A 22,199-nucleotide genomic window follows, 5' to 3' on the forward strand; every position below is an offset into this window, starting at 1 on the left:
CGTTTACACCGTTCCGCGTGCGGTAAAATTGATAAAGAGGTTTTATTCTTCACATCAGTATGGTTACAGCGATACCTCATTTAGGTCTTTTTTTATGTTTTTGTCGGTTTTATGCAATGAAAACTATTTTATATAAAAAATAATTATTTTTGCATCGCTTTATTCAGCGAGCTATAACTTTTTTATTTTTTCGCTGATGATGCTGTGTGGCGGCTCGTTTTTTGCGGGACAAGATGACGTTTTCAGCGGTACCATGGATATTTATATGCGTCTTTTTGATCGCGCGTTATTACACTTTTTGTTTGGCGGTATGATAATAAATCATTATTTTTTGCTTTGTTTTTTATTTTTATTTTTTAAGGGGTTCGCTAAAGGTGTTAACTAATGGGACAGTTTTATAGGGCGGGTCGTTACGGATGCGGCGATACCTAATATGTGTACTTTTATTGTTTTTTTTTTTTATTATTTCCAAAAAATGGATTTATTGGGGGAATATTTTTTTTTTTTTTCTAATATATTTGGCGATTTTTTTTAAAATTATTTTTACACTTTTTTTTATTTTTTTTTTTACTTTATTAAATAGTCCCAGGTGGGACATCACTGTCCTGTGACAGATCGCTGATCTGTCACATCACAGATCACTGTGACAGATCAGCGATCTGACACAGGCACTGCAGAAGGCTTCCTCATGCCTGCGCTTTGCAGGCACTGAGGAAGCCAGCTTCCTCAGGCCCCCGAAGGCCCCGGTCGCCATCTTGGATTCGGGGGCCTGGAGGAAAGGAGCCCCCCGCAGCAGCGCTGCACATTGCGCTGCCGTGGGGGGCTCAGGGAAGCACGGAGGGAGCCCCCTCCCTGCGGATGCTTCCCTTTAACCCCCGGTACACCGCGATCGTGTTTGATCGCGGTGTGCAAGGGGTTAACGTGTCGGGGGCGGTCCGTGACCGCCCCTGACACATTGTGCCGGGTGTCAGCTGTGATAATCAGCTGACACCCGGCCGCGATCAGCGGCGCTCACTACGTGGGCGCCGCTGATCGCGGTAGACGTACTATCCCGTCCACGGTCATACGGGCCCGGGTACCGTGGAGGGGATAGTACGTCGGATGTCAGGAAGGGGTTAAGTAACAGTTTTATTGCACTTCTAGTAGAGAATTTCAGATCTAAGCTGTCAGGAGCTAACAGTCATAATTATCCATGAAAGGTAATATATTATCATATACAAAAAAGTTGCACTCTATCGTGCTAAAGCATGTCAATGTAAAATATATGAAATATGAATAGCTATACAGCTTCTGAATACTAGAAAAAAATGAGACGCTTTGCACAAAATTTGGCCAAGTTACGGTATGTCTGTCCATCAACCAACGTCAAGGTGGTCTCAGAAAAAACTGATGGGTCCCTATCCATGTGAATACCTCTCTAAAGCTGATGTCTGAATTCCTAGGTGAATGTGGACACCTTGATCAGCGATGCCTGCATTTATGGGTAGGTAGGAACCTGCTGTAATTAAAACCACCACATGGTGAAGGGAGGAGGGCTCGCTCAGACAGCTAACATACAAATGACAAAAAAATGACGGGCACATCCAAGCTAGTGTGAATAGGTTCTAACTTAGGAGCAGCTACTTCCATATATAATATACAAAAAAGATGCACTCCATCGTGCTAAAATATGTCATTGTGAAATATATTAAATAATATTTATTGCTATATCCAAGGAAGGTAAGTGGTCACTGACAGAAACAGGTTCTAGAAACTCAGTGGCCTATCTCAAGGACAACTTGTTCTAGAACCGATTGAAGAGTAATGTAATGTTTACTAGTCTTCTGTATTATGTAATGAACAAGACATTTACCAGAAACGTACTATTCTATGCAGTATAAAAAAGTAACCTAATGGACCTCAAATACATCGGTAGGGCTCATAAAAGATGTCTTATATGTCATGTATACTGTAAGATATGGAAGCCGGTAAAGGGAATCTGTCAACAGTTTTTTTTCCATGCAATGTGACAGCAGCATGAGGTAGGATCAGAGAGTCTGATTCCAGTGATGTATCACTTACCGTATATACTCGACTATAAGCCGACCCGAGTATAAGCCGACCCCCCTAATTTTGCCACAAAAAACTGGGAAAACTTATTGACTCGAGTATAAGCCTAGGGTGGGAAATGCTCCATAGATTATTCCCCCATATGCTGCCCCCATAAGAAGCTCCATAGATTATTCCCCCATATACTGCCCCCATAAGAAGCTCCATAGATTGTTCCCCCATATACTGCCCCCATTAGAAGCTCCATATTGTTCCCCCATATGCTGCCCCCATTAGAAGCTCCATATTGTTCCCCCATATGCTGCCCCCATTAGAAGCTCCATATTGTACCCCCATATACTGCCCCCATTAGAAGCTCCATATTGTTCCCCCATATACTGCCCCCATTAGAAGCTCCTTAAGATTATTCCCCCATATGCTGCCGCTGCTGCGGCAGCATGTAAAAATAAAAAAAATGACATACTCACCTCTCCGTCGCTGGGTGTCAGATTCTCACCTGTCCTGCGTCCATGGCTGCTCACCGCTATCTGCCACGTCATCAGTCAGTGACGTCCAGACTGCAGGGGGCGCGGCGCGCACTAATCACGTCACCGCGCCCTCTGCTGTCTCAAGTCACTGACCGATGACAGACAGCAGCAAGCAGCGATGGACACAGGACAGGTGAGTATCGCTATACTTACCCGTCCTGACGCTGTGTCTTGAGCCCACAGCTTCTCCGCGCTCTCTCTTCCTGCCTTCAGCGGTCACGTGGTGCCGCTCATTAAAACTCATGATATGCGCATATTCATGAGTTTTAATGAGCGGCACCACGTGACCGCTGAAGGCAGGAAGAGAGAGCACGGGGAGAAGCTGGGGGCTCAAGACACAGCGTCAGGACGGGTAAGTATGACCTGACACCCCCGCCCCCCTCCCCCTCTGACCCCCCGGTGTATATGACTCGAATATGAGCCGAGAGGGGGACTTTCAGCCAAAAAAAACGGGCTGAAAATCTCAGCTTATATTCGAGTATATACGGTAGTTTACTGGGTGCAAAGGTTGTGACACAATCACAGGTTTCTCTGCTGCAAATTTAGCAGCGCTCAGTTGCTGAGCTGTGTATAGCCTGACAACAGCTTTTGCGTATATTGCATAGTAACAGAAAGATGCTAATATGTGCTGGGGGCATGATTGGACTAGCAGACACAAGGCCAGTTGTCCTATAGTGATAATACATGGATTTTTGTGATAACTCACCGTAAAATCCTTTTCTCCGAGACGCTCATTGGGGACACAGATACTGTGGGTGTATGCTTCTGCCGCTAGGAGGCTGACACTAAGTGAAAAAAAGAGGTTAGCTCCTCCTCCGCCGTATACACCCTCGCCCCTATTGCGGGCAGAAATCAGTTTGGTGCCAAAGCAGTAGGAGGTCAACAAAATCAGCCTTAATACAGGTACAACATGTCCAAAACACCACCCTTATATCAAATTAGCAAATGCATATAAATTTAAACAAAACAAGAGCCAACTGGCTAATAGGGTGGGTGCTGTGTCCCCCAATGAGCGTCTCGGAGAAAAGGATTTTACGGTGAGTTATCACAAAAATCCATGTTTCTCCTTCGCCTCATTGGGGGACACAGATACTGTGGGACGTCCTAAAGCAGTCCCTGGGTGGGAGATTGACTCACAGATCCAAGCTACATGCACCTCTTGTTTAAAGGTGTGCCACCGCTACTTGGAGAATCCTTCTACCCAGGCTCGCACCGCCGAGGCCTGAATATGGATATTATAATGTTTGGCAAATGTGTGCAGGCTGGACCGGGTTGCTGCCTTGCAAACCTGTTCCGTCTAAGCCTGGTGCCGAAGCGCCCAGTAGGCGCCCACTGCCCAAGAAGAGTGCGCTCTGATCCCTGCTGGAATCAGCGTGCCTCTAATGCGGTAGGACTCCTGAATAGTCAAACGAATCCATCTGGCTATGGTCGATTTTGAGGCAGCGAGTCCCTTCCTGCGCCCTTCGGGGAGCACGAACAGCGTGCCCGTCTGACGAAAGGGTGCCGTCCTCGACACGTACCTCCGGAGGGCTCTTACCAGGTCTAACGTGTGAAGAGCCTTTACCACACGGTGCACGACAAAAATGAAGGCAAGACAGCATCTTCATTAATGTGAAAAGAGGACACGATTTTCGGCAGAAAAGGAGGGGCTGGTCTGAGCACCACCTTATCCTTATGGAAAGTGAGGAACGGGGCTTGGCAGGATAGGGCTGCCAGTTCTGAAACCCGCCTGATAGAAGTGATGGCCACTAGGAACACCACTTTCCAGGAAAGGAGATATCCTGAAGCGGTACAAATGGAGCTTCCTGCAGAACACTTAGGACCAGGTTAAGGTCCCAAGCGTCCATGGGCGCCTTATAGGGAGGTACCAAGTGGGAGACTCCCTGGATGAAAGTCTTCACCTGCAGATTGGTAGCAATTTTGTGCTGGAACAGGACGGATAAGGCCGATATTTGCCTCCTGAGGGAACTTGGGGCTAAGCCCGAGTCTAGGCCCAACTGGAGAAAAGTCAAGATGCTGGGGACCGAGAATCTCAGCGGAGAGACACCGCGGCCTCGACACCAAGCAAAGAACACCTTCCAGGTGTGGTGGTAAATTCGTGCTGAAGCAGGCTTCCGGGCGCTAATCATTGTAGCGACCACCTTGCTCCCGAACCCTGCCTGGGTTAGAATCCAAGATTCAACGGCCATGCCATCAAACACAGGGCCCCTGAGTTCGGGTGGCAAATCGGCCCTTGAGAAAGTAGATCCGGGCGCTCTGGCAGGCACCAAGGAACGTCGGCGAGCAGCTGCATTAGATCTGTGTACCACGCTTGACGGGGCCAGTCTGGGGCCAGTAGAATCGCCGGGCCCCCTTCCGTCTTGATCTTCTTGATGACTCTCGGAAGTAGTGGCAGCAGGGGAAATAGATAAGGGAGGCGAAACTGGTTCCATGGCAGAACCAACGCGTCCACAGCGATTGCCTGCGGGTCCCTGGCCCGAGCGACATATGTGGGCACCTTGGCGTTCACTCTGGACGCCATCAGGTCCACATCCGGTGTTCCCCACAGCTGACAAATCTGCCAGAAGACTTCGGGATGTAGAGACCACTCTCCGGACGCAAGACCCTGCCGGCTGAGAAAGTCTGCTGCCCAATTTTCCACGCCCGGGATGTGGACAGCCAAAATCACTGAGTGGTTTGCTTCGGCCCACTGCAGAACATGCCCCACCTCGAGCATGGTTGCTCTGCTGCGGGTGCCCCCTTTGTGATTTGGTGATTTATGTAAGCCACTGCTGTGGCGTTGTCCAACTGAATCCGGACGGGGCGGCCTGCTAGAAAGTGATGAAACTTTTGCAGAGCCAGCCAAATTGCTCGTATCTCCATTAAGTTGATCGGGAGGCGTGGCTCCTGTGGTGACCACCGTCCCTGGGTCGTGTGGTGGTGAAACACCGCTCCCCAGCTGAGGAGACTGGTGTCGGTTGTCATCACCAACCAATGGTCTGGGGGGAAAGGTTTCCCCTGGGTCAGGGAGGAACTGGTTAACCACCATCCGAGAGACTGCCTGGCTCGAAAAGACAAGTAGGAAAAAAAACACGGCACTCCAGAGTAAAAGGAAGGTTGTTCGGTGCTCAAGTAAGGTTTCCAACCCATAAATATGTACAAAAATACTTGGCACTCAAAAATGAAGCAGTATATTCTTTATTTAGCATCCAGACAACGGACCTTCATCAGAAAGGTTTTTTGGTTTCTTTTGGTAGAAACATCACACGGCGGCACCCTGGATTTCTCTTGCAGGCATTAAGCGCTGCATCTGTTTGCAGAGCCTGCACTCCTAGCGCTGTTAACCCATTCCTGTAGCCCTGCTTTATCCAGTCACATTTATCTAATTCCAACCAGATAGACTCGTGCTCAAGCCTCTATATAATACCAGCAAAGACTTTGCTACCACCTAAGGATATCTATTACCCTATCGGTATCTTTTGCAGTTTTCTACCAAAAGAAACCAAAAAACCTTTCTGATGAAGGTCCGTTGTTGGACCGAAAACGTTCATACGATATGAGTCTATTTTTGTCTGGATGCTAAACAAAGAATATACTGCTTCTTCATTTTTGAGTGCCAAGTATTTTTGTACATATTTATGGCTTGAAAAGGTAGTCGGCACTGCCGGTCGAGCGTGAAGGGATTCTTGTCCCAAGCTGACAAAAGGGCGTGCTGCAGGGGGCGAAGATGGAACTGGGCGAACGGTACCGCTTCCATTGCTGCCACCATTTTACCTAGACTCCTCATCCCGGATCGGATGGTATGAGGGACTGGTTGCCGAAGTGTCCGGACTCCCTGCCGGAGCGCTCGCACCTTTTCCTGAGGGAGAATTACCAACCCTCAGCGACTGTCAAGAATCATTCCTAGGAAGGAGATCCTTTGAGCTGGCACAGGGGATGCCTTCTTCGCATTGACCAACCACCCTAAGCGGGCAAGAGATGTTGACATTTTCCTCGCATGCACGTATTGAAGGGCCTTTGACCAAGAGGTCTTCCAGATAAGGCAAGAAGACTATGCCTCGAGAATGCAGTATGGCCATAACCTTTGTGAACACTTTGGGGCCGTAGCTAGCCCGAAGGGTAGTGCTACGAACTGAAAACGTAGATCGCTGATGGCGAAGCGTAGAAACCTCTGATGAGGAGAAAAAATGGGAATATGCAGATATGCGTACTGGATAACTATTGAGGCCAAGTATTCTCCCTGCACCATGGCCGATATGACTGACCGGAGAGACTCCATCCGGAAATGTCTGATCCTGATGAATTTGTTCAGAAGCGTCAGGTCCAAAACAGGCCTGACAGACCCGTCCTTTTTGGGAACTGCAAACAGGGTGGAATAGAACCCCTGATTTTTTTTTTCGTGTTCCGGCACTGGAACAATGACTCCGTTGTGCTGGAGCGATTTGATGGCTCCCAATAGAGCCCTTGCCTGGGCATCCATTCTGGGAAGCCAGGAAAGAAAAAACCGTCTTGGCGGGTATCTGACAAATTCTATTTTGTAACCTGAGGCCACCAATTCCTTTACCCATGCGTCATGAGCGACATTGGCCCAGACGTGGAAAAACCAGAGTAGGCGGCCGCCCACCTTGCCGGTGTCGTCTGGTAAAGGCCTCGAGTCATTTCCGACGATCTTTGGGATCTGGATCCCCTCGATCTTGGCTGCTGAGTACGCAATCTCCCCAATGGGTTGGCTCTATATGAGACCTGCCGCTCCCTATCCTGGTTGGGGTGGCCTGAGGCGGCGGAATTGGCCGCTGTAGTCCACCAGATGTTGCGAAAGGCCCGAAAACGTGGCTGAAACGGGTGACGAAAAAGTGGTTTGACCCTTTGTTGAGGGAGAAACCCGCTACTTCCTCCTGTGGAGTCGGAGATAAGTTGATCCAACTTCTCCCCAAATAGGCGGCCGCACTGATAAGGCAGGGAAGTCAAGGGCTTCTTAGAAGAAGAATCGGCTCGCCATGTCTTTAACCATATTGCTCTTCTGATCAAAATTGCATTAGCGGCAGCAAGTGCCGAGCAACTGGCCGAATCCAAAGACGCATTGATTACATAGTCTCCGACCATCACCATCTGACCTGCGACCTCCGAAATCTCTGCAGGTAGATCCTGCCCCTGCGCGACCTTGTTTAATGTTTCTGACCATGATATCATAGCCTTGGCTACCCAAGTTGTTGCGAACGAGGGAGGGAGTGCTGACCCTGACGCCTCATATACTGAGCGAGCTAAGCTCTGTATAAGGCGATCCGTGGGATCCTTAGTCGAGGAAACACTAGGGACGGATAGCAGGGTCTTAGTGGCTAGGCGCGAAACCGAAGGATCCACCATCGGGGATTCCATCCATCTTTTACGGAGGTCTGGAGCAAACGAATACCTTGTTTCGAGTGCCTTTAGATCCGAGAAACGCCTGTCTGGACGTTCTCTGTGCCACTGCACTATGTCCTCAAACTCCGGGTGAGAGGAAAAAATTCTGTGCGGGTGCTTCACTCGCTTAAATGCCATTTTATGCCTCGTAGCCGCTGCAGGATCATCCTCAATCCCCAGGGTCTGATTGATGGCTTCTATGAGGCTGTCCACTGTTTCACGTGACCCTGGAGTGTCCAGGTCAAGGGGCTTGTCTGAGTCGCAATCTGAGGTCTGCTTGCTATCAACCACTGGTGACGGGGAGCGAGAAGCAGAGCTTACGGATGCCAAGGCACCGGATGGACAGGGCGACACCGTGTGGATGAGTTTCCTCCGGGTCTGCCTGGAGTGAGAGCGGCCCCTGCAGGCCGGAGGCTTTTGTGAGGTGGAGGTTCCCTCTAAAGCCGGCGAGCCATTGCCCCTGCCCCTATCTGGCGCTTGAAGGGACTCTATTGCTCTCGTAAGCGACGCCATGGACTGTGACAGTTATCGGGCCCACTACGGGGGATTTGACACATTGGTCGCGGTCGCAGGGGAGGGCTCCTGGGCGCATTCGGATTCGCAGGCTTCGCATAATTTCTTGTTCTGCGCCCGCGGAAACGCAGCCCGACAAGAGATGCAAGCAGCGTAAAAGAACGTATGCGTCTTTGCTTTTTCGGACATAATGTATCTGTCCGCTGCTGGGGATGTGGGGAGCAGGTAGCACCTCGTTTTCCCTATAGCGTGGCCTCTCGGGCAGCACTTACCCCAGTCCTGCACCCCCCCGTCCTGGCTGCTTCCTTCAAATTGCTCGCCACCAGCTGTCGGAGTGAGCCAGCATGTAAAAGCGCTCTAGGGGCGGTGCTTCCATTCTGCGGCCTAGCCGAGCTCCGAAGCCGGGGCCTAAATTTCTTTGCCACCGCCCAGTGCGGGGTAGGCCGCCGGAAGTGACGCGCGGCTCCAGGGGCAGGACTTCCGGCCGCGGCCTAGCTCCGGCTGCAGCTGTGGCCTCAATTTTTCCCCTACCCGACCGGGAGAGGTGGGGGGGCGCGGTACACAAAAAACATGGCGCTACTAACTGCGCGGCACCGCCTGACGGATCCGGCCACCCTCAGCCTTGCATGGCAGGTGGCTTCCACCGGCTGGGGGCTCCAGCCCTGAGATCTTCGCAGGAGCCCTCCCAGACACTCTCCTCACCAATGATCCTCTTCAGCCTGAGCGTAGGTATGTGAGGGGGGCCTTGATAACATAGGACGGTGCAGGCACCCTAGCTCAATCTAACCCCTTCAGGGGGTGAGGAGAGGGACCGTCCGCCACCTTGCAGCACCGCAGTCTAAGCATTGGTGGAGCAGTGGAGGCCGCATGGACTAGTCTTGTGCCTCTGTACAGCCAATGGTTTCAATACCTAGGGGTGGACAGGGCTAAGTCCGGCATCATGTCCCACGTCGCGGGAGAGGATACGTGGAGGGACACTCGCACGTGCTCGCCTGTTGATGGTTTGGGGAAATCGGACCCTTTCAATAGGATCCATTGCCCCTGTCTTATCTTCACAGAGAGGAAAAAAAAAAAGTCTGGGGAAAACGGCCCAGATATGTCCCACGGTGCGGGAGAGGGTACGTGGAGGCGATACTCAATACGTGCTCGCCCGTTGATGGTTTGGGGAGATCGGACCCTTTCAATAGGGTCCGTCGCCCCTGTCTCATCTTCATAGAAAAAAAGAAAGGAATAAAGTCTGTAGCAAACCAGACGTGTGTGCCTCCAAAGGACACTAAGCATAAAACTGATTTCCGCCCACAATAGGGGCGAGGGTGTATACAGCGGAGGAGCTAACCTCTTTTTTCACTTAGTGTCAGCCTCCTAGCGGCAGAAGCATACACCCACAGTATCTGTGTCCCCCAATGAGGCGAAGGAGAAACACTGATTGAAAACAGCTCAGAAAGTGACACATCCCTGAAATCAGGATCTCTTCCCCTACAACATGGTGGCCTCTATTTACATATCAAAGAAACAGATTTTGCCTGAAAAAGCACTTAAAATGGTAAAAAGAATAAACACATGCACTTCAATGTCAAAACGACTTGATGTATAAATTCAGTCTTCAGTCTAGTAATGGCTTCATGCACTGAAAGCAGAGAAAAGGATAAGAGACCTGACCTTTCTTCAAGCTGCTAACTAATATATATAGCAAAAACAGGAAATCTCCGGCAGTGTTTTTCTGAAGCATCTTCTGCTTTAAGAACTCAACCGGTGTCCAAATGACATGTGCACATACCTCAAGCCTCTCAGTCTTAGTGTCCCTCCTCCCAGCTGCTGAAATCTCACACTGCTCAGTACAAGCTGCAGTGGTCAGGCAGGCTGGGTGGACTGATGATCAATACACCCTCTCCAATCTGTCTTGAATGCTGCAACCAGGATCATATTCCTCATCAATCGTTACACCGATGCCTCTACCTTGTGCCAGTCATTACACTGGCTACCCATCCACTCCAGAATTCAGTATAAACTTATTACCCTCACCCACAAAGCCCTCCATGGCTCAGCACCACCCTACATCTCCTCCCTTGTTTCAGTATACCCGCACCCTCTGTTCTGCTGATGACCGGAGGTTAGCATCCTCAATAATCAGAACCTCCCACTACCGTCTCCAAGACTTTACACGTGCTGCGCCAATTCTTTGGAATGCACTTCCCAGGTCAATACGATTAGTCCCCAATCCCCACAATTTTAAGCGTGCCCTGAAAACACATTTATTCAGACTGGCCTATCGCCTCAACACATTAACCTAATCTATCCCTGTGTGGCACAGCCAAAAGTTTTACCATAACCAGGTTCCCCGCATCATGTTCCCACATGCTTTATGCATCTATTAACCCTCTGTGTCTGTACTGTTACACACTTAACATTATGGCTGGTGCATACAATCAGGGCAACTGTTACCACCCACCTTTCATGTCTACCTCTTTCCTCATAGACTGTAAGCTTGCGAGCAGGGCCCTCATTCCTCTTGGTATTTGTTATAATCTATGTGATTATTGTTATGCTGTAATGTCTATTGTCTGTACAAATCCCCTCCGAAATGTAAAGTGCTGCGGAATATGTCGGCGCTATAGAAAAAAAATGTATTATTATTATTACTAATACACTGACTCATGAGAGCTCTCATTCTTGAACAGGATTAAAAGTTTACTTTAATTTTAGTAGTAGAAAATCCACATCAGAACAATGTCAGAATAGCTGTGTAAGTAAGTACACCAGCATCGTTGGGTCTAAAATATCTACTGGAGGAAAGACAATTTCTGCACCAGCATAGAAGAGGGTTCTTCACGGTAAGAGCAGTGAGGCTCTGGAATTCTCTTCCTGAGGAAGTGGTGATGGCCAACTCACTGAATGAAGTTAAGAAAGGAATGGATGCTTTTCTTGTGAGTAACAGTATGGAAGGTTACGAATAACATAATATTATAGGTAGATGGTTGACCCAGCTTAGGGGAAGGAATTTTTTTCCCTATGGAGAAAATTGGCTTCTACTCTGTGGGCTTTTTGCCTTCCCCAGGATCAACAATGCAGAACAGCTGCACTAAAAATAGGCCGAACTAGATGGACATCAGGTCTTCCTTCAGCCTTCAAAACTATGTTACTATGTTACCGTAATTAATAACATATGCAGGTGGTATTATGACGTTCTCTTACACTTCCATTAGCAAGCTATAGACTCGGCTTTATGGGTGTCTATAAATAAGAAAAGTAGGCCAAAATGATCCTGAGTATCTATAGTCTTATACTGATGAGGAACTGACATACTAATGAACAAAACATAGGAGTCCATAATATTTGCTGAGCAATATCTAAAAACACTGAACTTGAAGCTATTTGCAGCTATAAGTAGAGAAATTACAAGATAAAGCAATAAAGGCATGTCCAATAAAACACTTTTTTATTGCAATGTGGTATAAAAGGGATGTTTTGGGGGAAATTCCTTGATTGCTGGATCTTCTATTTTCTCTACATTAATACTGGATTATATCCCTGGAAGGTTATCCCAAGGTGGATCCCAGTTTTCTAGTGGAGAGCTGACTTTGATTCTACATGAAGCTGTAGTTATGACTGACCAATGACCAGTACAGCTGCAGACTCAGAAACCCCAGGGGAATCGCAGGTGCAGCTGCACCAGGACCCGGAAACATATCTTGCAAAGGGGTCCCAAGCCGTCCAACAGAACACATGAAATGTGTAAAATACGTAAATATGTACAGTGTAACCAGCGGTACCACCCTCCACTTAAAAAGTCATCTTAGCTTATATATAAAGCTAAAAGTTCTAAAACTACTTTTTATATTAGCTAAATATGTGTGTATGTTAGAGATAGCTATATCAATCTATATATCTCTCTCTCTCTCTCTATATATATATATATATATATATATATCTCTATCTCTACACCAGCCTTTTACAGAGAATAGGTAGTGTGTGCTACTTACTATATGTGGAACATTCCTGACAGTCGTAGAGTCACATATCATTATTTTCTGTTAGTAGTTAGAAATATAAAATAATCCCAAATTCACAGGCTTTTTATATACTGGACACAATGGGATTTGTATACCACAGTCCTATCTACCAACAGGCTACAGCTGAAGGCTGCAGTTTCTCAGTGTACCAGACATGGCTGGTATGAAAAGCAGCAGCCAAGTGAATTCATTGACATGAAAGAACGCATAGTGACAGCTCCATATTGTAGGAGAGGGCCACTACAAACACACATGGCTGGGAACCAACAACTGGCTGAAACACTTTCCCTTTTTTTTAAAGGGGAACAGATTCCAAGGCGAAGCCTGGAGGAGATGAGGCATTCGGACTACATTCAATGCTTTACAAAAATCTCTTTGTCCCAACACATATTGATGACCGCTCCATTCAGGACCCTCTGACATATGCAAGTGGGGCTATTTATACCAAGCTGTATTTCATAGAGCAGGCCAGTACAATTCTTTCACCTCGGATATCTGCATTCCTCTACTACACAGTGACGTTCTGTAAAGATAGAATTGATTATAACCAAAACAGTAGTTACATGTGTCCAGATCTAAACTCTGATTAGATGTCACAAACTGTATGTAGACTATGAGGAGGTGTGATGAAATATTGTGAACATTCCGTTTTAGTAGAAACATAATTTCACTGATCAGTTAACATGGCTTGGGAAGGGAATTTATATGAATATACAAATATACTCAAAAAGGGCAGACCCACTAAATGTTGGCCCCTCACTAAAAGGCCATTAAACCGAAGCCTTCATTATAATTCTAAAACCATATGCCCTCTTGCTAAAGGTAACTGTATTCTCGATAGGATAACACAACTGAAAAGTTACCTATTGTTGCTAGTATTGTTTAGTGAACCTATAGTTAGAAGAGCATGAGCCAAACTTTAATTGTATTATGGAGAGAACACAAGAAAATTATGCATTTCTCTAAATGCACAGTGCCTACAATAAAACATGGTGGTGGCATTGTCCTTATGTGGAGCTGCACGAGTGCTGCTGCTGTCAAGGAGCTACATTCTATTGATGGTATCATGAATTCATAGATGTACTGGTCTATACTGAAAGAGAAGATGATGCCATCACCCTTGGGAGACATACACTATTCTAACATGACAACGAGGAACAAACAAAACATACATCTGTTGCATTTCTGAAAATCAGTGATTCATAAGCAAGTATTTATCCTGATCTGAACCCAATCAAACACCTATGGGGAATTCAGGCTCTTAAAAAGGTCTTTCTTGAAGAATTGAAAAAAACAGCTGTGTCAACTTGTTCATTCCGTGTATAGAAGACTTGGTGCTGTCCTTAGAAATCATGGAGATCATACAAAATATGATGTAGTAGCTTTTGATATGGGGTATATTCATTTTTGCATTAACCAATTTAAGTAAAACTGAAGCTTTTGTACTGAAAGTTATATTAACCGTACTTTCATGTTATGGGTTAAAAAAAAAGTTCTATGTAACTCAATGTCATCAAAATGTTGGAAAGACATACAATACAGTTGTGGTCAAAAATATACGTACCAAGGCAGAATTTCTGCTTTCTTGACCTTTTTTCAGAGAATATAAATGATAACACTAAAACTTTTTCTCCACTCATGGTTGGTGGTTGGGTGAAGAAATTTATTGTCAAACTACGGTGTTTTCTTTGTTTAAATTATAATGACAACCCAAAACATCCAAATGACCCTGATCAAAAGTTCATATATCTTGGTGATTTTGGCCTGATAACATGCATATCAAAATGGGCTTGAATGGCTACTAAAGGTAACATCCTCACCTGTGACAAATGCCAGGAAAATTGCTCGGGATGCAAAGAAAACCCACAAATACTGGACTCTCTGAAAACTAGCAGTGTGGCTGTTTCAAGATGCACAATAAGGAGGCACTTGCACAAAAATGGGCTGCATGGCCGAGTCGCCAGAAGAAAGCCATTACCGTGCAAATGCCACAAAGTATCTCACCTACAATACACAAAACAGCACAGACACAAGCCTCAAAACTTCTGGAACAAGGTTATTTGGAGTGACGAGACCACAAAAATAACTTTTTGGCCACAACCATAAACATTTCATTTGGAGAGAGGTCAACAAGGCCTATGATGAAAGCAACACCATTCCTATTGTAAAGCACGGAGGTGGATTGCTGATGTTTAGGGGATGTGTGAGCTAGAAAGGCACAGGAAACTTGGTTAAAGTTGAAGGAAAGATGAAAGCAGCACATCATCAGCAAATCCTTGAGGCAAATTTGCAATCATCGCCCGGAAGCTGCATTGGGGCATACTTGGACGTTCCAATATGAAAATGATCCAAAACACAAGGCCAAGTTGAATTGTCAATGGCTACAGCAGAACAAAATGAAGGTTCTGGAGTGGCCATCTCAGTCTCCTGACCTCAATATCATTGAGCCACTCTGGGGAGATCTCAAGCTCACAGTTCATGCTAGACAGCCCAGGAATTTAGAGGTACTGGAGGCTTTTTGCCAAGAAGAGTGGGCAGCTTTATCATCTGAGAAAATCTGAGAAAATAAAGACCCTCATCCACAAGTACCACAAAAAACTTCAATCTGTCATTGATGTTAGAGGGGGCAATACACGGAATTAAGAAATGGGGTATGTGAACTTTTGATCAGGGTCATTTGGCTTTCTTCTGGCGACTCAACCCATGCAGCCCATTTTTCTTCAAGAGCCTCCTTATTGTGCATCTTAAAACAGCCACACCAATAGTTCTCAGAAAATCCAGTATTTCAGATGATATTATTTGTGGGTTTTTCTTTGCATCCCAAAAAATTTTACTGGCATTTGTCACAGGTGAGGATGTTACCTTTAGTAACCATTCAAACCCATTAGTGTCAACTTCTGTGCATATTGTCAGGTCAAAATCACCAGAGTATGTAAACGTTTGATCAGGGTCATTTGGATGTTTTGTGTTGTCATTATGATTTAAAAAGAGAAAACACAATAGTTTGACAATAAATGGCTTCACCCAACCACTAACCATTAGTGGAGAAAAAAATGTTGGTGTTATCATTGATATTCTCTGAAAAAAGGCCAAGAAAACAAAAATTTTGTCGGGGTATGGAAATTTTTGAGCACAACTGTAGTTCTTGTATTCATTGAGACACTGATTAAAATCTCTTTTTTTCAAAGGGGGTGTACTTATTCATGCTGAGCACTGTATCTTGTGTTCAGAATTTTATATATTTCAGATTAATATTTTATTTTGAAATTTCATTGGCAGGAATTAAACCACCCAAATTAGCATTATTCTGGGGATTGTTGGGCCTGCGCTTGAACCAGCCAACGTATATCAGAATTTCTTTTCACTTACTGTAAGATTTGGCAGTAAACTGTAAGCCACATAATCTGATTTGTATCCCTATTGGGTCCTAACCTATGTACAACCAATTCTATACTCCAAAAAACATTTCTCTCTTTATTAAATTATTACAATAAAATAGGTATACACAAAACATATAAATACAAACAATAAAATTGCAGAAAAACCATATACAACACTCGGTCATAAACCAGGGACGGGATTGTGGACACCGATTTCCTTCCTAACCGCGAACATTGGCACCATAATATGGTACGATATGGCTATTGTGTCCCGTCCATATTAGGAATTACCCAAGACAAAATATATAAATATATACAAAATAGGAAAAGGCTCATGTGATGCCAGTAATCCCTTATGTAAATCAGACAGGTTCCACAGTCTACTCAAATGAGTACAATATCAGAATTTCACCTCCAATACAAAGAATACGAATATCGGACATCAATAGTAGTATAGACCCCTATTGGGTGTAACTAGAGAAGTATTCTGTCATTGTTGGCTCCTTCCATATAGGTATAAATCTGCACCACTTCTCAGGCATAATTAGTTCTACCCTATGCACAGAAAGCTATACTCATGCTTTAGTCAAAGAGACTTATACATATGGTGTTACTTAGCTTTTCGTTATTTTTCATCACTCCTTCAGTTGCTTATTTTCCTAATGGGCTTTTCCCCCTTTTGGTTATTCAGGGATCTTCCTCAATGGGGTAAAGATAAACAGTGGTGATCCCTTCAGCTCCTCGCATCTATAGATCATGAGTCCAATTGGACCCAGACAGCAAAAGAGGCTGGAAACGCGTCATGATGGGAAGCAACTGTACAAAGATTTGGCAGTGCCCATTAGACAACTAAAACATATTTGGAGCTAATTAAACTCTATAGGAAATAAACATATACAATCCAGAGCTTTATAAGAAATAAACTTTCAGAAATATGCGTCGTCACTCACAAGAGGTAAAACCACAAACAAGAACTAGATGTTGTAATCCGCTCTATAATTAAACATCATATAACAACAGCTGTCAATCTACAAAGCACGAGATCATTAAACTGATAGCAGCCAGTGTTTATGGCCAAGAATATTTACAAGGCGCTTGTAATAATATTCTGCCTGTCGGTGCCAAGTTTACATTGTACTTTAACTATTGAGCAGGAGTAGAAGGAAAAACTGCAGTAAAAGAATAATACTCTGCATTCTCGATACTAGGGACTTTTGCACATAAAGGTTTTACCCATATAAAAATTGTATTCGATATTTTATCTCATATGAAAATAACTTCTTAAAATTTAGGCTATTAGTCCCTTGTGGCGCCACATACCCTATTCAAGGAGGAGGACTCAAGTGTCCACTGGACATACCTTAACTATCCAATTGGCTTGGTGACAATTTAGTAGGAGAGTTTGATGGTCCAGATATGCTCAATATTAGACACTTCATTATCTCCTTAGTATAACAAGGGAAAAAGGGGATTTCATATATTTCCATGAATAATTCACATCTCAAATGTTTCTGGCAAGTTCACAAGATCCGCTCACACATACAGCTGCCTTGAGAATGGGACCCCGCTGGGTGCATCACTGTTAGCGGTAAGGAGACCCCACTTGTGTAGCTTGCTCCCTTTTTATGGTGGTTCTGAAATATTTTCAATTGCGCTTACAGTATTTAGCAACTTTCTATGAAATTATCAGAGAGCCTTTCCACTGACAGCGATGTCCAAACTTGCCCACATATTCAAGGTACATAGGGGTCCAGTGATGAGACTCACATCTTAAACACATTTCTGACATAATCCGTGGCATATGCCATCAACTTGCATTCTAAAGAATAATGCATATGCTATGTATAAGCCCTTTGCTGTTCCCTATACTGAATAAAAGTAACCTTGCACCTGCACACTTTGACATTCATTTTGGCCCACAGCAAAGGAGAGGTACTGGCACTTTTATTTGACGTATAGTGACAGTGTTAGCAGCCCAAGGCTATGTTTCCACAATTATCTGAGATCTGCAGACTGCAATTACACAGAATACACAGATATATTTTGAAGGGAAATTGTTCTGTTCAAGAAACCTGTTATGTCACATAATTATGTTTATCGTTTTCTACTTTCCATAAATTTGTAAATTACAATTGGTGACTTGATTGTAACCAGCGCTCTCACCTCTCCAGTCCATCCTTACAAGGGGTATTTCCATCTTCAAGATCCTATCCCAATATGACGCTGCCCGACTATTCCACATTTCTCCTATCTACTCCTCTGATTCTCCCTTCTGCAAATCCCTTCATTGGCTCCCAATTCCCCAACATATACAGTTCAAACTACTAGCATTGACCTACCAAGTTGTATATAATCTGTCTCCTCCATATATCTCCGAATCAATCTATGGATATCTTCCAACACGTAATCTCTGGTCCTCCCAAGACATCCTTCTCTCCTCCACACTTGTATGTTCTTCACCCAGTTGCCTCCAAAACGTCTCCGGAGTATCCCCTGTCCTCTGGAATTCTGTCCCCTAATATGTTCGATTTTCCACCACCTTTGGAACTTTCAGAAGGAACTTGAAAACACATCTTTTCAGGACAGCTAAAAATCTGCAGTGACCCCACTGCGACCTCACCACCACCGGAAGCTGCCGCAAACCCCTAACCTACTGTTGTCTCCTTCTCCATTAACCTGTAGACTGCCAAGGCAGGGCCCCCTCTTTTCTGTTACAATCTGTCATTGCTAGTTTATTCACCGTATTTTATATTTGTATCTTGTATGTAAACCTTTTTTCATGTACAGCACTATTATGGCCCCGTCACACATAGCGATCTCGCTAGCAAGATCACTGCTGAGTCACAAGTTTTCTGACGTAACAGCGAACTCACCAGCGAGATCGCTGTGTGTGACAGCGATCAGTGGCCGGCCCCCCTGCCGGAATCGCTGATCGCTGTAGGAAAGCCCTGAACATTTTTTTGGTTGCTGGTCTCCCGCTGGCCAGCAAGCATCGCTGCGTGTGACAGGCGGGAGACCAGCGATCAGCTGGTAACTAAGGTAAACGCAGGGCTTCTAAGCACTGCGCTGTGCTTAGAAACCCTCTGTGTACATTAGTTACCAGCGCGCTGATGCAGGGAGCTGGTAACTAAGGTATACATCGGGATTCTAATTGACGCACGTCCCTTAGAAACCCGATGTGTACCTTAGTTACCAGCTCCCTGCATCAGCGTGCTGGTAACTAATGTACACAGCGACACCGCACGCTCGGCATCGCTGGTCCTGATCGCTGGTGAAGCTGCCTGTTTGACAGCTCACCAGCAATCATGTAGCGACTCACCAGCGATCCTGACAAGGTGATATCGTTGTCGGGATCGCTGGTGAGTCGCTATGTGTGACGGTACCCTTAGAATCAAAGGTGGTCTAAAAATAAATAATAATAAACCACATGCCCCATACTGTAATCATATGCACAGTGCCATGTAACTTCCCAGCAAGCTAGACATTTGGGAATTTGGACTTCAGAATCAACATGAACACCCTATGACAGAACTCATCATCTGTCGGGTCTCATAAACCAAAATAGACACTGATCTTTTTTGGAAAAACAGCATTATATTCTCGTCTAAAAGGAAATTTTTACCATTGTAAAAAATGCTTTAAAAGCAAATGCCTCATTCCCAGCACTGAAGCATTTTCTCTTTCATCTTTCAATTTATCAATCTTCAAGAACAAGTCACCTTTCATGTAAAATCTGCTCTGCTGTAAAAACTGGAGCTTGGCCCTGAACTTGGCAAAGAATTCTCATTTTGAAGAGGTCAGAGTTCTTCAACAATCTGTTCTGAAAATGGATATATGGTACAGGAGGGAACGCTGCAGGCACATAGCACCACTGTAGAATACCAGACACAATGCAATTAGGCTCTGTCCCTACTTGTAGAAAGAGGTTTTAAATAAAACCCATAAGAACATCAACAGTTCAGAGAATTATAGCAGAATCCCCCCTAATCGAGACTCATGTGCCCAAGTGATTATTTGGCATTGCATAATTATTTTATTTTTCTCATTGCACATAGCTTAATAATTGTATATTTGCTATAATAAGAATAAATATTACAAGCATTACTCCCTGTTTAGTCTACAATCATGCGCAGACCTTTTGTATGACTGGTCCTCCTGTCAATCATGGACCTCAAACTTCTGCTTAGGCAGGAAGAAAAGGAACCAAACAATCTAAGTGAAGTAAATAAATACCAGGAAGGCAGGATACATAATTGGAATTACTACTAGTTTTAAAGATATAGAAGGACCCTTTGTGAAAAGTTGTGAGGACTATAATAAAAGTTGATTTTTTATAAAAAGTTGATTTTTGCTTGTTTAAAAGGGCTGTCCATTACTTTACAGAGGGAAGGGATGATTCAAAAAGAAAGAAAGGAACTAAATTCACCACTGGAAACCAGACTTGGCTCATCTGATGGTCTCCACCAGGGCAGGTACTGATGAGGTCTCCACCACCAGTCACTAACAGCTTTAAACGATTTCGTGGCAAAGCAAATTTAGAACACAAATCTTACTTTTTGCTGGCCTCGCACACATCTGTGATATTGGAAAAGAGATGGTGGTTTTCAGTCTTGGTCATGGTAGAACTCAGTTGCTTAGAATTCTTAAACATTCGAGTTAATATCTCCAAACTGAGCAGGTACGAGTGTTCAGAAGAGATGACCTCAAACATAGCCTGCGGGATGAGAACAAACCGAGGTTGCGGTTTCATACAGCATTAAGAAACATGCTACAATAATCTTATTAAAATGGAACAGGTTACTTTTTGAGGGCATTTTGCTTCAATGCAACAACAAGAAATGAAGCTTTATACATAGGTCTTCATGGAAGCTGTAGGCAGATAAGGGTGGAATATTTTGAAGACAATGAATCCACGGTTACAAACTACAATTAACTTGTGTAGTCTGATCCTGAAGGCATGCGTTACTCCACTTTCTAGCTATAGATTAGCCAGAAGGATATAGTAAGAAATATAATATCACTCTACACACAAGGACTGTTTGTAGCTGGAGCAGCAGACGACACAAAAAAGCACAAATTTATGTCTATAACTGAGAACATAGCACTGCCCAAATACAATAACGACATTAGCAGGCTTCAGTGACAATCTAACTTGCATTGGGCCTGTCTTGCTGTCCCCAACAGCAGACTTTTAGGGGACACAATAATTCGGCACATTAAATTTTAATGATTAATCCAATTTCTCTAAGAAAAAAAAAAATGAATGTCAGCAGCAGGAAACCTCAATGGGACAAGAATCCATAAGTCTCTAGCATACCATGGAAAAAGGTTTATTGCTTAATACATTGGAGCAATAAAAAAAAACATTTTTTCACTTTTTGAAACCCCTGGTGAGCGCTGTCATGATTTTAGTTTTTATTTTCAACCCAATTTCTTTGGAGATAAGTTACTACTATGCAGTTTCTCCCTGACGTCATCTCACACAAATCCACATAGCTAAACCAGCTGTGGTTACACTGAAATTATATGTTAGATATATACCTCTTGTCTTTTTCTTTCTTCTTGGCCAATACTCTGTGACAAGCCATTCTTCCTCACCTGAAATGGTAAAATCAGCAATTTAGGTTTATCTTCTATCACTTGACATCTATTGTATTTCTGTAGCTAGGACATAACCAATTTGTAAGCACCATGTAACAGGAACAAGTTTATCCAATTTAATTTCAAGAGCAGATGAACGTCCGCTCATTTCTAGATTTTATTACTTTCTTGTGTAAAGAGCTTATAAAATATTTGGTGACTGGTTTGCTGGTGGTGAACATTGCAGTAATACAAATGTAAGAGGCCAAACTGGGAGAATCAATGATCTTTAATGGAGGGGGAAAAAAACAAACAGTTATCCAGATTTGGTTTAAATTTACTGTCAATGACAAGAATAAGAAAATTATTCATGACAAAATGAATCTCCCACATAAAGTGCAGATTAACATATTGAATATTATTCTAGTTAGCGCCCATCGATAGGGTAAAGGCTAACTTACTGATCAGTGGGGTCTGACCGCGTGGGACCGCCAGCATTCCACAGTATGTAGCGCCCCATCTGGAGTGGAGCAGAGGTGCACATTCTCAACCTCAGCTTCATTCACTGCCTATGGGACTGCCAGAGGTAAATTAGGCAACACATACCAGGTAGGCACTAACCAGTTTTCAATAAAGTCTATTTTGTCAGTTATACTGGCAGATTTAAGTGAATTTCTACCTACCATGAACCAAGTAGTTGCATCAATCTTCCAGTTACAAGAAGCATAAAATTATTGTAATAAAAAGAAGCTTTGTGAAGA

At 44.5% G+C, this 22,199-nt stretch overlaps 1 protein-coding gene across 2 annotated transcripts in view; it reads right to left on the reverse strand.

Annotated features, from left to right (window-relative positions):
- ARHGEF26 (Rho guanine nucleotide exchange factor 26) overlaps positions 1–22,199 on the reverse strand; it is a 213,379-nt gene that overhangs the window by 129,044 nt on the left and 62,136 nt on the right. For both annotated transcript variants that reach the window (XM_073579025.1, XM_073579026.1), the window contains exons 5-6: positions 21,400–21,456; positions 20,412–20,572 (exon numbers count right to left, since the gene is read on the reverse strand). In XM_073579025.1, the coding sequence (XP_073435126.1) occupies positions 20,412–20,572; positions 21,400–21,456 (218 nt within the window). The remainder of the gene's footprint in view (positions 1–20,411; positions 20,573–21,399; positions 21,457–22,199) is intronic.

This window comes from Dendrobates tinctorius, unplaced genomic scaffold (assembly GCF_039654945.1).
Source record: "Dendrobates tinctorius isolate UK_male_01 unplaced genomic scaffold, ASM3965494v1 ptg000060l, whole genome shotgun sequence".
Taxonomy (NCBI): Eukaryota; Metazoa; Chordata; class Amphibia; order Anura; family Dendrobatidae; genus Dendrobates; species Dendrobates tinctorius.